This window comes from Apteryx rowi, unplaced genomic scaffold (genome assembly GCF_003343035.1).
Source record: "Apteryx rowi isolate R43461 unplaced genomic scaffold, aptRow1 scaffold_364, whole genome shotgun sequence".
Lineage (NCBI taxonomy): Eukaryota > Metazoa > Chordata > Aves > Apterygiformes > Apterygidae > Apteryx > Apteryx rowi.
Window position 1 is genome coordinate 356,110 of NW_020450130.1, and position 13,602 is coordinate 369,711.

Here is a 13,602-nt window from a genome sequence, read left to right on the forward strand (position 1 = left end):
CTCCCCTCACCAGAGCAAATGCCAAGTTCGCCTTAAAAAAAAGGTCATGTTCTGAAAAGATGGCTATCTCTCCACGACATTCACTGACAGCAATGAGTGAGTGGGAGCTGCGACCTCACGGTTAATGTCAGGATCTGTGTCTGGACAGCCAGCAGGGTCCCTCTCCACAGAATGGGTATGTGGCATCTATGTAATGCACATATGGAGAGAGGAGACAGGGCCTGGCTGATAATCCGGTATGGAGAGGTCACAGTCTATCAGATGGTTGAGGAGCGCCTCCATCCTTCCACATGACTAACATGGGCCTTTTCTTTCTCTAGAGAAGATGTACATTCAGCTTGCAGGTCGTCCAACAGGTTGTCATTAAAACAGAATGTAAATTGATCATCAAATTTTCGGTGAAGGTCTCCCTTGCAGAGATCAGTTAGGGGACCTGTATAACACCCTTTGAGAACAGCAGGCTGTGTTTGTCCAGGAACCACCTCGTCTGAAGGCCCAGGTGAGAGCCGGCCCCCTGCACTTTCCTACAACCTCCTCCTCAGAGAAACACTTCCTTCTCCATAACCTCTCCCCTCAGTCCTACCAGTAAATTGTTGGCGGCTAACACAGCCATGGCATTCTTAGTACTTCATGTGGCACTCGCGATGTGTGGCAGAGTCACTGAAACAGAAAGGGAGCCAGAAGAGTCACTTCCCCCATGCCAAGTCCTGCAAGAGCTATTAATGAGCCTCACCCAAAGACAAGGCTTTGCATGTACCCCTGCCAACCCCTGATTTGCACAAGGCAGATGTCCCCAAGCCCTGGTGCTGGCCTCAGGAAGGGAGAGGCTCCTGGTCTTTAGGGATGATGGATCAAGGGCCCTTGAGAATAAAGGATCTGTGAGAATCCCTGTGGGTTTCTGGACTGCCTAACCTGGAGGAAGTCTGTTTGGGAACCCCATGGGAGAGCAGCAGCAGCAGCCTGGCTGGGATTCTGACAGTGAAAGTTTACGGAGAGGAGAAAACAGACTGCATAAAGGAGCAGGGAGATGGGATCTTTCCAGCAGCCTTTTACAGACTCAGCTAAACTTGGTGTGGAATCTAGATCCCAAGACATGAAAGAGGAATGGTGGATGGCAGACCTACCAGCTGTGTTTATAGCTTGTGGATGTCTCATGCAAGTCACACCTGCTACAGACCTGCCTGCCTGCTATGTTCCTGTGAGCTGGCAGAAGATTGAAACTTACAAGAACCCTGCAGGGCTTTTAAAGAATTTAAGAAGATGTTTTATTAAAGTCTGGCTAGATTCTTTTAGATGTTAATGCTCTGCTAGCTCACAACAGCAGGGTGGGCAAATGGAAGGATAGATAGAACAAAATGTTCAGGAGTATCCTTGTAGCAACCACTCACACAGATGCACATGCATATGCATACATGTACACATGCCAACATGGAGAGCAGAGCAGGCCTCAGTTTCAGGGGCACCCTGGTATGGAGATGGTGTACATACATACATACACGTGTGTGTGTGTGTGTGTGTGTGTGTGTGTGTGTGTGTGTATACGTACCTACACACATATATGTTTTGGGTACTTTGGGGGGACATTTTTCAAATTCCTTGCTACATCAGATTGTTATCCGTGAGCCTCTAGGACTGCCAGAGAGGCTGCTGTCAGCTACTGCCAATCATGCCATTGAACTTTGACCCCCATCACTGTCGTCATTTCATAACCTAGTATAAGAAGGATCTCTGTATTGCTGCAACACATAATGCTCTAATATAATTATCAACCAGCCAAGGGCCTGGTAAGCCAAGGAAGTAAGGTGTGGTGGGAACCGCATCAGCCAGCATGTTCTTTAGGCATGGCTTTGCATCAAAGATGTCATTAAAACTGGGTTGATGATGGGCCATAATGGTTCTGCTGGGGGAACTTGGTGGATTTCTGGACAGGTTTATAAGGTGATGGGCCCTCCCAGATTCTGTTTCGCTGTGGTCAGCCAAGCTGGTCCCTGATCAAAACTGAGCTCTTGATCCCATTTCCCTTCTAGCTCTTGAGGTATCATTTGGGCACTTCACTGTCTGCTGACCAAGGGGACACATAAGAGACATAATAATACATCCTGAGGCGACCCAAACTGTATCTCTAAGCAGTGTATACCTACTCCAAAACAAAAGTGAGAACATGCTAGCCAACAGGATGTAAGCAGCCCAGCTTGCAGCTTGAAGAACAGCATTTTTCTCCTAAAGAGCCCTTGGTTCAGATACTCAAAGGACACTGCACAGCATCTCAGTTCTGACACATCATCCCCACTGCAAGTGTCTGTGCTAAGCTAATTGCCTCAACACAGGTTTCATTGATGGAGAAGGATTGCCACTGCCAGCAGGCAATTAATGCTACATATATTGGATGGTATTTTAGGATGAGAGGAATTCCACCTCGGGGCCTCCAGTGACTATGGTGGGAAGTTTCCGATGACCGGAGATAGGTAGAGTGAATCCTCCCCCAGTGATAAGACAAAATTTGCTGTTTAAAGTCTGATGGCCAGACCCTTATTTTGTGTGATTTAAATTTGCTGGAGAGCAGATCTGGCTCATCCCTGCTTTATGACCATGAAATGAACACAGGTAGGAAAAGGAGTGGGGAAAAAAAAATAGCAAGATATGACCTTGTTTAGAAAGGTGGAGGAAAAAAACAGGTACATTATCTTAGAGAATGAAAATAGAGTCATACCAGTAAAGGTAATTGCACCACAAAAGCATCAGTGGACAGAGCAAAAGCAGAGTTTAACACTGCAGCGTATAGAACCTTGATTCCTTCTGTTGCTACACAGTAGAAGTTCCACAGGTTAATATCAGTCAGGAGGCAGGAACAGTTTGCAACACACACTCACCACAGTTTTTAAGTTTAAAAAGAGGATGATCTGTAGGCAGAGGTTCAGGCACTGTAGCATCCAGACCAGCAGCTGCAATATGACCACTGGCCAGAGCCTGGTGTAAGTCATCCTGGTTCACTACACCTCCCCTGTAGGGAAAACAGACTATCTATCACTTTCTGGGCAGCTTCCCTCTGTCATTTCTCTAGGAGCTAAGAGCCTTCATTATCTGGTGAAAGCTTTAACAAGAGGGCTGGATAGAGTTGGAGTGCACAGMCATCTGATCTTAATGGCAGTTTTATAATAAACTCAGAGGCCAGGGACTTAACAGTACTTTTCTCCAGCATGAGTCATACTGTATTATATGTGGGATCAGCTTATCTAATGAGACTGTATTCTACTGATGGGATTTTCCTTTATCATGATGCATCTCTGCTCCTACAGTCAGCATGTTGTCAGATTATGCCAGCAAAAGCCTTTTTATTTTTAATAATTGCTTGAAAGTTTAGTTTATTTTACTGAGCTGGGATATCATTAGAGCTGACATCTTATCTCCCTCCCTGATCATGTAAGGATTTGTGTCAGGAGTATATGTGCTCCAGCATGACATCTCTGTGCTAATCTCGCAGCACAGTGGCTGCAGGATTTTTTTATTTTTTTCCTATCACCCTCACCTGCTTGTATTGATGAATATGGCAGTATCTTTCATTTGGGAGAACATGCTGCTGTTGCAGATGACCTGTGTTTCTGGAGTCAGCGCACAACACGTAACGATGAACAACACGTAACTGAACACCTGGCCAGTTCCTCCAGTGGCACTGTTACAAGCAAAATGGAGATCCCCAGGAAGGATTTATTTACAAAGTAAAACACAGAATACTGCTAAAGGCCTGGGTTTATCGATACACTGAAATCCAGAGAGCAGATAAACTGCCTCCTTACCTGTGTGACTTCAAAGTCTTTACTACAAATCTGTGGAAACAATTTCCTTGGGTGTCTTGGCCCATCACCACTTTCCTGGGCCGCCTGTTCCAGCCCCAGGCCCGCACTGTGGGTCCCACTCAACAAATGCACCCAGTGCATGTCCTAAGATGTCTCAAATACTCACAACTCAGTGGCAGAAACTTGTGGTAACCTGATAAAGGCAAGAACAAGGGGATGCATGCTTCGCTGCATGCAGCTGACAATTGGTTCCAGCAATAAGCCGTCCCTTCATTTTTAACGTGAAAATGTTTAACTCACAGCCTGAGCTCTACCACTTTGGGTCGCATCACCTGCATGTTTTGGTGACAAAATTTTTTGCATCGTGTGAACTGGCTGCAGTCTAGCCCTGGAATGTTTTTTCACTTTACAAGTCACAGCCCTCTAGGGTTATTCACTGCCTCTTGGAAATGTCATAGCTCTTCTGTCCCTTTGGAATGCAAAGGAGCTGTCAGTGTTGTGGTCTTAGACTGCATCTTTTGTATTGACGGTTCTGCAGGGTGGAGCTCAGCTCCTGCATTGGTCATAACCCTGTTATTACCAGGCCAGGCGCAAATGTGATTGCACTTGAGAGCACTTCTAACTCTCACAGTTCCTCCCTGCTCCAGTATCACACTGTCTCAAGCTGCGCTTAAAATCAAAGGTCCTAGAGTCATGGGATCGTGTTCTTTATTTTAAAAAGGCAGGAGCTTTGTGAGTGCAGGAACAAATGGAGCTTGATTCCCTGTGGAGTTCTGTCTCATGGATGACTGCCTTTAGTGTTGAAGGAGGTGCAAGTTCTCCCTGAAGTGTTCCCATGGGATAAGGAAGAATAAGGTGAAGGCACTGACCCAGGTGTCTGATAAGATCTGAGTTTGCAATACAGCCTTCCTCTCTGCTGGACACTGGCAAGGTCTTGGCCCTCTATGCACCTGCCTGTTAGCCTGATACCTGTAGAAATGTGGCTCACATCTCCAAATACAAATGAAAGTGCCACAACACTTCTAAACCTTCATACTTCTGAGCCAGTAATTTTAGAAGGAGGGGGAGACAGACCCCAGTGCCTAGTTTTTGAATAAGGTGGTGCAGTCTTAGCATCTCTTCTTTCAGTGTGGTTTCCTGCAGGGATGAGAGTCATAACATCTGGGTCTTGTTCACCCACCTCTGTTGGCTCTTACCAAATGTGTCTGAAATTTCTCTCTTCAGGTGAACCCCAGTCTGGCAGAAGTCCAGATTTCTCAAGCTGGGCAGAGGAGAGAGACCAAAGACAGGGCACCTTTGAGGGAAAGGCTGATGCCTGCATGCAACAGTTACCTGTCCTACTGATGCTGCCAGCTTGCCAATCAGCAAAAGCACAGGGCCAAGGCATCTGCAGTGTCAGTTGACTTCTGTTCTGCCAGCAGCTGTGGATATAGGAGGGAACTGGGAGTGCTGCCCCTGCAGATCCTGGGGCAAGAGAACTGGAGGTACTGGGACAGGACCATGAAGCAAGGTGCTGGAGGAAAGGGATTAGGGTTTCACAGGGGCTTCAGGAGGAGCTGCTGGGACACAGGAACATGTCTGTAGGAAATCAGGCAGGAGCATTGCCTCTGTGACAGAACAACTTGCTGATTCACATCCCCTGTACACCCAGTCAGAAAAATGGTAAATACTAACTCTGAGGCAGCTTTGAGGTCTCTCTGAGTCACAGGCCCTGAGTTACCACCCAGCCTTTGAGCCCCTCATGTGCACCCTCTTACCAAACTCTGCTGGGATTGCAGCAGCCATTTCGGGCTGGGGAGCAATGCTGGTGTAGAGGAACTTCTTGACTCCAAAAGACTTTAATTGCATGGCCACAGCTGTTCCTTTAAGAGAGGAGTTAAACCCATGAGGTCCCTGGCATTGCTGCTCAGCTGCTCTGCACTCTCCTCTCTGTGGATGGGCTGTACTGTACAGTGGGACAAGCTAGTGCCAAGTGCCTATGTCCTCAAGCTTTGTGGATCTCAGAAACCCACTGTCCTGCATGTGAGCATGCCAGAGGTCTACAGCAGGGACAGCTGCACGCGTGGCTTGGTGTGGGGAGGCTGAAGAACAGTGAGCAAACCCATTTCCACATGTCCCTCGCCTCAAGATGTTGCCAGAGGAACTGCTGGGAGAGGGAGACATATACACTGCAGTTTCCATCCTGACTCCTAGACCTGTGTTCTTTTCATTTAGAAACCAGTACTGAGCCCAGAAGGGGCAGTTGTCTCCCAAATGAAGGATGAAAGGGTAAAAGTCTCACTGTGAGCTGAACTGCACCTGAAGGGAGCTTAGTGATCTTGGACAAGGTTGTGATGGCCCCAGGAGGGAAAGAGCCACAGGGGAGCCCTGTATTTTGCTAGCTCACCTTGGGTATGCAAAAGCACTACAAACGGTCAAAACTGCTACTCCTCCCATCTCTTCAGATAGAGATGAGGCAGCACAGCAGTGAGGGTTTTTTTATTGAAAATATGGAAAACAGCAACATTTTGGCTGGCCCTTTTTTAATAGGAAATTTTATAGATATGGATATATATATATTTATAGTCATAGATCTATAAAAGAAAATTTATATGTATATACAAAATTATAAAGGTCATAAAATGAAGAGTTTTGAAAATGGCATTTTTTCTGCCTTACTTTTAAAATCATAGGTTGTTTAGGACCAGCCTTAACTTTATTGAAATACTTGTGTCATTTTATGGGTGTGACTATCTCATCCAGAACACACAATGCAGAAATTTTGGCCAGTTCTGTACACAGCCCTGTAGGAAAGCTCTCCAGGGGATGTTGTGACTCACCTATGCATCCAAGACCCACTATCCCCACGGTGCTGTCAGTCAGACCATAGCCACACATCCAGAGAGGTTTCCAGCTGCCCCAGCAACCACTTAAAAACAGGCACAAATCTATTTCAGCCAAAAGCTGTGTGGGCACTTCTGCTTTTCCCATGACAGTGGAGTGCAGTAGCTCAGCAGCTGCAACAACTTTCTTTGGCTCTGGGGTAATCCATTCCCACACCCTTTTCCCAAGGCTAGCCCATCCCAGCTACTTCAGAGATAACTTCAGAAACCTTATAGAGCACGGAAGTCAGTAAGTCTCCTCAAGAATATTTCATCCTAACCCCTGTTAATTTGCACTTTACTTGTGCTCAAAAATTGTGCCCTTCACAAAACATGAGCAGTAGCTATTTTTAAGCTTGAACAGCCTCTTTATGTGAAAGAATATTTGGTCCCTTTGGGATCCTTTTGTTGCCTGGTTCAATGATATGTTATAGCCCTAAATGAAGTATGAACTCTTGTCTCCTCAGCATTACACTGGATGTCATTCTACTTGACCTTGTCTTCTTGTTCTTGTCTTGAGAGACAAACTGGACAGAAATTCAGAGTTTCTTTCTCTCTCTCTCTCTTTAATTTTTGATAGATATGTTATATATATGTATGTGTGTGTATAAATATAAATATATATAATCTATGTTTAATTTTTTATGCATCTCCTCAAATCCATTTCTTCTAGGTGAAATATCCAGTTCACTCTATCTCTCCACAGCATCCCCTGGACTATTCTCGCTGGCAAGCTTTCAATCCCTTTGTATATGCTGTGAAGGCTGAGTACAGGGCAGTGTAAGGCTTAGCCATGGCATATTTAGCAATTGCAGTATTTTGATCCCAGCTCTTTTGCTTCTGAACCTTTTTCCTGCTGTGTTTCGGCAGCTGTCTTCTTGGCTGCAGCAGGCTGTTAATAGAAGTTGCTCCAATGAGGTCAGCACAAACATCCCCACTCTTCTCTGCTTTGCATATGCCACTGTCCTCTGCCATCATATTTCCCAGCAACATGCCTTTGTTGGCTCCTTCTGAAATTCTGCACAGTCTCCCTCAGTCCTTCTAATCTGAAGAAACTTTTTCACCTCTCCTGGCTGTATCACACTTCACTTCACCCCAAAGTTTCAGATCATTGAAAAGATTAATCAGTCTCTCACTCCTGACCTGGCATCTTTCTTGTTATCTTGACACCATGGTGAAAGCTGACCTGTACATTTTGTTTTTACTAGCTGGTTTGTTTCAGACTGGAGACAACTTTACCTCTGGAAAACTCTGAAGAAATTTGCAAAAGCTTTTTTTGAAGTAGAAATAACAGAGATGAACAGATTCTACTTCTTCCTCCACTTTGCTGACATATGGTCAAACTTCAGGAGCAGTGAGGACTCTGGATTCTCCAAAGACAGGTCTAGGGCCATCATTTCTTTCTCCTGTGCTGTTTTTGCCTTAGTAGGTGTAACATCTGTAATATAGAATCTGTAAAAGCCCTGGTTTTGGAATACCCCCCTAGAACATTGTTTCAGGTTTCCCATTTTGGGGGGCTGTTTACTTCCCAACACTTTGATCTTGCTTTCTTTTCTTGTGGTGGACTCAACACAAAAAGTGCCAGCAGGCAGTTTGAATAAGGAAGTAACAGTAATAGTTACATCTTAGCTTCATTCACAGCCTCCAAGAGCTGACGAGATGTTGCTAGAAGAGCCACTGTGAGTTCAGCAGCTGCTTCTGTCAGTACATCTGGTGTATATCCTAACCGATACCTTTACAAGGAAGCAGAAATATCACCTACAGGTGATACACACCAGGAATTTGATGGGATTCTGGGAGTGCATGTCAGGGCAGGATGAAAATGATCACAAGCTTTTGGCATATGAAGGTGATGTCCTTTAAGATATGAATCATCCCTGGCAAAGCTTACAGCTTTCAAGAGAATAAAGGAATACAGACATGTGACAATTCCCTGTGAAAAGTCACTAAAGCAGTTGAGTGTCCATTGTGAGCTGGAAATGCACCATGAGTTTTGAGAAAGAGCCAGGGTTCTTCAGGAAGCACTGAGGGAGAGAAATGTGTTGGCTTGGGAGCCTGATTTGCTGGGGACTTTATGTCAGCATGGACTAGAAAAGCACCCCCAGAGGGCTGGTGGTCAAATCTACTCAAACATACACCCAGCAAAATCACCAATCACTTCTTAAAGCAAAGCCGATGTGTTTGAATTCATCTGGTTAATTAATAACTCCACCTTGGGGCATGGCTGTATTCCCACTTCAGGACTTGCTATATGTTTCCAGGCTCAGAAACAGCATACCATGAAAAACTTTGACTCTTGGGAGGAGCTGGGGACTGCACTCTCTGCTCATGTGGCCAGAAGCTGTAGCAGTAAACAGCGGAGAATAATTTCAGTTCTCAGATGCTTAGGTCTTCCAGGGTGGAAGGGAAACCCTCAGGGGAACAGCTGTGCCTTGCTCCAGGACTCACAGGGGCACAGACACAGGGAGGTGATCTCCATGACAAAAGGCCAGAGCAGGAAGCCCATACATCCTGTGTTCAATCTGTTCAGATAACTGCTCTTGGAACCACCTGGTTGAACCTGCAGTGGTGGGAAGGGTTGGTAATGGTGTTGAGAGCAGCCCATACTAAGTGAGAGGAGTCTGTGGCCATGGCTTTGTCTTTTTCCTCATCCAGATGGAGCACAGTGCTCTTGTCCACAGAGAGAGAGCGGTCAGGTGTGTTTTCCATCACTGGCAGAAGTCCTGAGCCATTCAGCAGTCTCTGCTGCTCTTTCCAGGTGGGGAAGGGGCTGGATGTGCTGTTGTGCTTGGCCTATAACTGGAGAAAATCTGTAACACTTACCTTTTCTTCAGCTCCTCCAGGGAAACACGATCATATCCCACTGACATGGTGCTGACCACTCTCAGGCTGGTCCCTGTCATTTCAAGAGAGCTGGCAGTGAGGTTCCTACAGCAGGAGTTTGGCAGCCCCAATCTGGATCTATTGCTGACAAACCCAGTAATCTTCTGCTAGAAATGACCATCCTATGCCAGAATCTCTCAGTCTGGCAGCACTACCACTATCCCTTTCAGGAAATTAGAACCTGATCAGTCAGTCACTGAGACCCATATTCAATGATTGGCTTGGTGTAAGTTACTTTTCTTGCCAAAGAAGGCCCAAGTGAGGATAGAATTTCCTCCTCTGCTCCAGAGGAGCATGTCCATTCCCTCACGGCGCTGCCTTCCAGGAGCATCCTTTCCCAATATGTGACTGCAGCACAAAAAGACAAACCAGGCTGGAAACTTGGACACAGCTGGATATTACTGTGAGACTTTTAGTTTTGTCTTAAGCAGTTCTGGCTCACCTGCCACATCAGAGCCCTGCTTAACCACCTGTACCTGCTGCATCCAGAATTTCAGCATCTATCCTCTCTGACAGCAGACAGTAGAGGCCCTGGATCCCAGCCACTTTCTTCAGGAGCTCTGAGTGGGGAACTGGGTCATCAGAATCCCATTGCTCCAGGTGTGGAGATGGGACTGTGAAGAGGATCAGACATTCACAAAATTCACAAAATCCCTCTAGCTCCCTGCTCTTTCATCCTATAAAAGCTGGATTCTCAGGTAGGGTAAGGGATTTGCAAAGCTCTGTAAAGGTATTAGAGGCCTTGTAAGGATAATAAAGGCTGAGGCACAGAAGCAAGGACCCACAGAGGTGTGCTGTGAGATGGGGCTTATTGCTCCATCAGTCACTCTTCCTGCCACTGTTGGCATCTCTGATGACAGGAAGATTTTGATGCATGAAAGGACCTCTGAATGTGGTTCCCTGGGGCCTCCAAAGATGACAGCACTCATCTCTCCTGGTTCCCAGTCTGTTGCTTCAACCACTGGTTTGTGCTGCCTGTTGACATCTACACACATAAAGACAGGACCTCCGTGCCCCATAGAGAGCCACAGCCCCTCCTAGTGTCACTCCGCCAAATATATTTACTTCCCCACTGATCTTATCCTTTACTTCCCTTGAATCTCTAAGTGTCCCTCCTAGGCTAGAGGTATTATGAATAGAAGCATGTCACCCACATGGCTAGGTCATTAGGCCAGCAAGAGGCTAGACTTTTAAATTAAATTTTGCATTTAAAGTCTGGTTCTAGCCACTAGCCTAAGTCTTTCTTTCTTTGACATTCCTGCATTTCTAGCTGTGCACCCAGCACACACCAGAGTTATTTTTTCTCTTTTATGCCATTTGCACTGCTAAAGATTTTGCATAGGGATCAAAAATTTGTCACCACTGCTTCAGAGTTTGTGACATTCAGAAGTCTATTAACTAAAGTCTGTTTTTACTGAAGGGCAAATGTGTTAGGGCTGTTACACTATTACTACAAAATTATTTTTAAAACATTTTCAGAGGTTTCCTGTAGGGAGGAAAAAACACTGTCTCCATTAGGGATATCAGCCAGACCAGTTTCTTTAATCCTTCTTAAGGCATAACTAGGATTTTGTGATTAGGAGCAAGCAGAATCTTTGGATGCTACTGTTCTGAGAAGCAATATTTTAATTTTCCTTTCTTAAAAGAGCCTACCGCCATCTTTGAAAGAAGGCCTAAAGCTCCAGCAAAAAAGAATTTGCAGCGGATGGATAAAACTAAGCACCAGTTACTTTTGTGATGGTGACTTGGAAGGATCCATCCCTAGGCTGGGGCACCTTTGTGCCAGCCAAGGGTCTGACAGAGGAGTCACACAGCCCCAAATCCTCAGCTGCCTGGGTTAGACCTTGGAGAGCTCATATGTGGCTAGTTGTTGCCAACTTCTACCTAGATTGCTCACTAAACAAGACCAAACCACAGCCAATGGTTTATCTGCTGGGGTAGCCAAGTGGCAAAAAGGCAGAAGGAATGGGGCTTCTCATGGATTTTCAAAAGCAATTGGCCTTTTTTCTGGGAAGACTGAAAAGGTATCATGTACACCTGGGCAGCTGAATAGCAGCAAGTTTCAGTGTAATGAATGGAGTGCATGAGGCTGAGCCCTCTGTCCAGGCCTGGAGTGACTCCAGTCAGTCGAGCCTCCAAATCCTTTAGAGGGACTTTGGCTCACATGGTGGTTTTCTGGATAGCTTCAAAGACACCTCCCATCTGTCATGCTGCTGGAAGAAAGGAGGAGGATTTTTTTTTTTTCACCTGAAATAGAGGTTTATCAAAAACTTCTTTGTTTTTTCTTTCTTTTTTAAGAAAAGAAACACTGAATGAATTTTGCAGGGTGATTTGGAGTGCTGGAGGAGAGGAAGCAAGGGAAGAGAATGATTCTTTTTTGAAACTGGGTTTTCTTTTCCTTCTGCCTTCTGAAGAGAACTCTTTACAGATTGAAAAAAAATGTAAGGAGACAATATGTTTTTACTATCCTCGTGAAACAAAAAGTGAATGCAAATCTTTGAGCTCAAGTAAAAAACACTTTATTTTCCATTAATGTTGTCCTGCAGTGAATCAGAAATTCCTCAGGCATTAAAAAATGATACAGAATTTTTTCTAGGAGAGAAGAAAGAAAATTTTACAGGAAAATGGGGAAAAGGGGACCCCATCTTCCCAGCCTTTAACTTCCATTGCTGGTGAAATGCTGTGAGTCTCTATATTTTCTAATGACTCTCTGTCTCCATTTGCTTTGATACAATGACAGGATGAGCAAGCTGTTTAAATCGCTGAAGAGAACAATCACTATTCTCTTGACTTCAGTGGAGATCTTCCCTCCTGCCTTCAGGCATGCATCGGAAATGGATGAACTGCAAAAGAAAATAACCCCATTGTGCAAGATGGTGCAAGAGGGATATTCTAGATTCATCTTCCTCTCCGACTGTCTCGTGGCTCTGCCATCATCCTGTTTCTGGCAAAACAGACAACAGTGGGCTCCCTCCACAGTTTCTTTCTTTGCTTTGGGATGGACAACTAAGGTCCCCTCTGCTGAGGAGGCAGTTCCTCCCCAGCAGTGCCACAGGGCTGCCCCACACAGCACATCATCTCAATCCGGTCAGGAGAGAAGGCATTGACAGAGCTTGTGTATTCAAGATGGCACAGTGCTTCTTCTTATTATGCCTGTATCTTGCTAGTTAGATTAGGCTCTTGCTTTCAGGAGCGATACAGAATCACTACGTTTACACACATTCCCTGAGGCAGCATCCAGTACGCAATGGCAGTGAAGTGGGATGGTCGGTTTTACCATACCTTCACTATCCACTCTTGCTTGCTATCATGGGCAAGATGTCAATGCCCATTCAGATCCAGAGGAACTGTATGTAGCTCCAGTGTCAAGGCAGTAACTTGTAAATTGCAACATGAATGATGGCTTCCAGAATTAGGGGTTTCGGGAAAATACTGTGAGCTACATTAATGATAAGTAATTTAGAGACTGTGCTGGAGCCAAGAGGGCTGGGTGCAGTGGAACTGAATGCATCAGATTGTGTCCTACCAATGAGGCATAAACTTTAGACACAGAAGTCAAATGTCAACAGGTGCTAAATGCCGGGTGACAGAACAACAGACAGAAAAATTCTCCTAAAGGGGACAGCTGGAAAAAAGGAAAAATAGCAGTAAATGCATCAAAACTAGAGTGGTGGCACATCTGAGAGTCAGAATGCATCTTCCTGAAGCTGTGCACACTCCCCAGACTCTGCTTGTTGCTTGTTTAGGCTACCAGTGGACGTGACTAAAGATTAGAAGACTGATTGGGCCATGCATACAAGATACAGCTAGCTCAGTGATGGACTGGAGCATACAGAACTTGGCAGTTTTGTTGACAGTAGAAAACTGATTTGGGTGAACAAAAATACTGCTGAGATTTGCATGAGTTCACCCTCAGCAAGTGTGCCGACAATACAAAACTGGGAGGAGTGGCCGATACACCAGAGGGCTGTGCTGCCATTCAGAGAGACCTGGACAGGCTGGAGAGCTGGGCGGAGAGGAACCTCATGAAGTTCAACAAAGGCAAGTGCAGGGTCCTGCACCCA

At 45.5% G+C, this 13,602-nt stretch overlaps 1 protein-coding gene across 1 annotated transcript in view; it reads right to left on the reverse strand.

The window, feature by feature from the left end:
• Nucleotides 1-538: 538 nt before the first annotated feature.
• The window catches only part of LOC112969719 (glyoxylate reductase/hydroxypyruvate reductase-like), an 18,058-nt gene continuing 4,994 nt past the window's right edge, over nt 539-13,602 (reverse strand). The window contains 8 exon segments of the mRNA XM_026073298.1: nt 539-660; nt 2,871-3,001; nt 3,527-3,659; nt 5,552-5,656; nt 6,614-6,702; nt 8,278-8,388; nt 9,473-9,551; nt 10,015-10,152. Coding sequence (XP_025929083.1) covers nt 539-660; nt 2,871-3,001; nt 3,527-3,659; nt 5,552-5,656; nt 6,614-6,702; nt 8,278-8,388; nt 9,473-9,551; nt 10,015-10,152 — 908 coding nt within the window.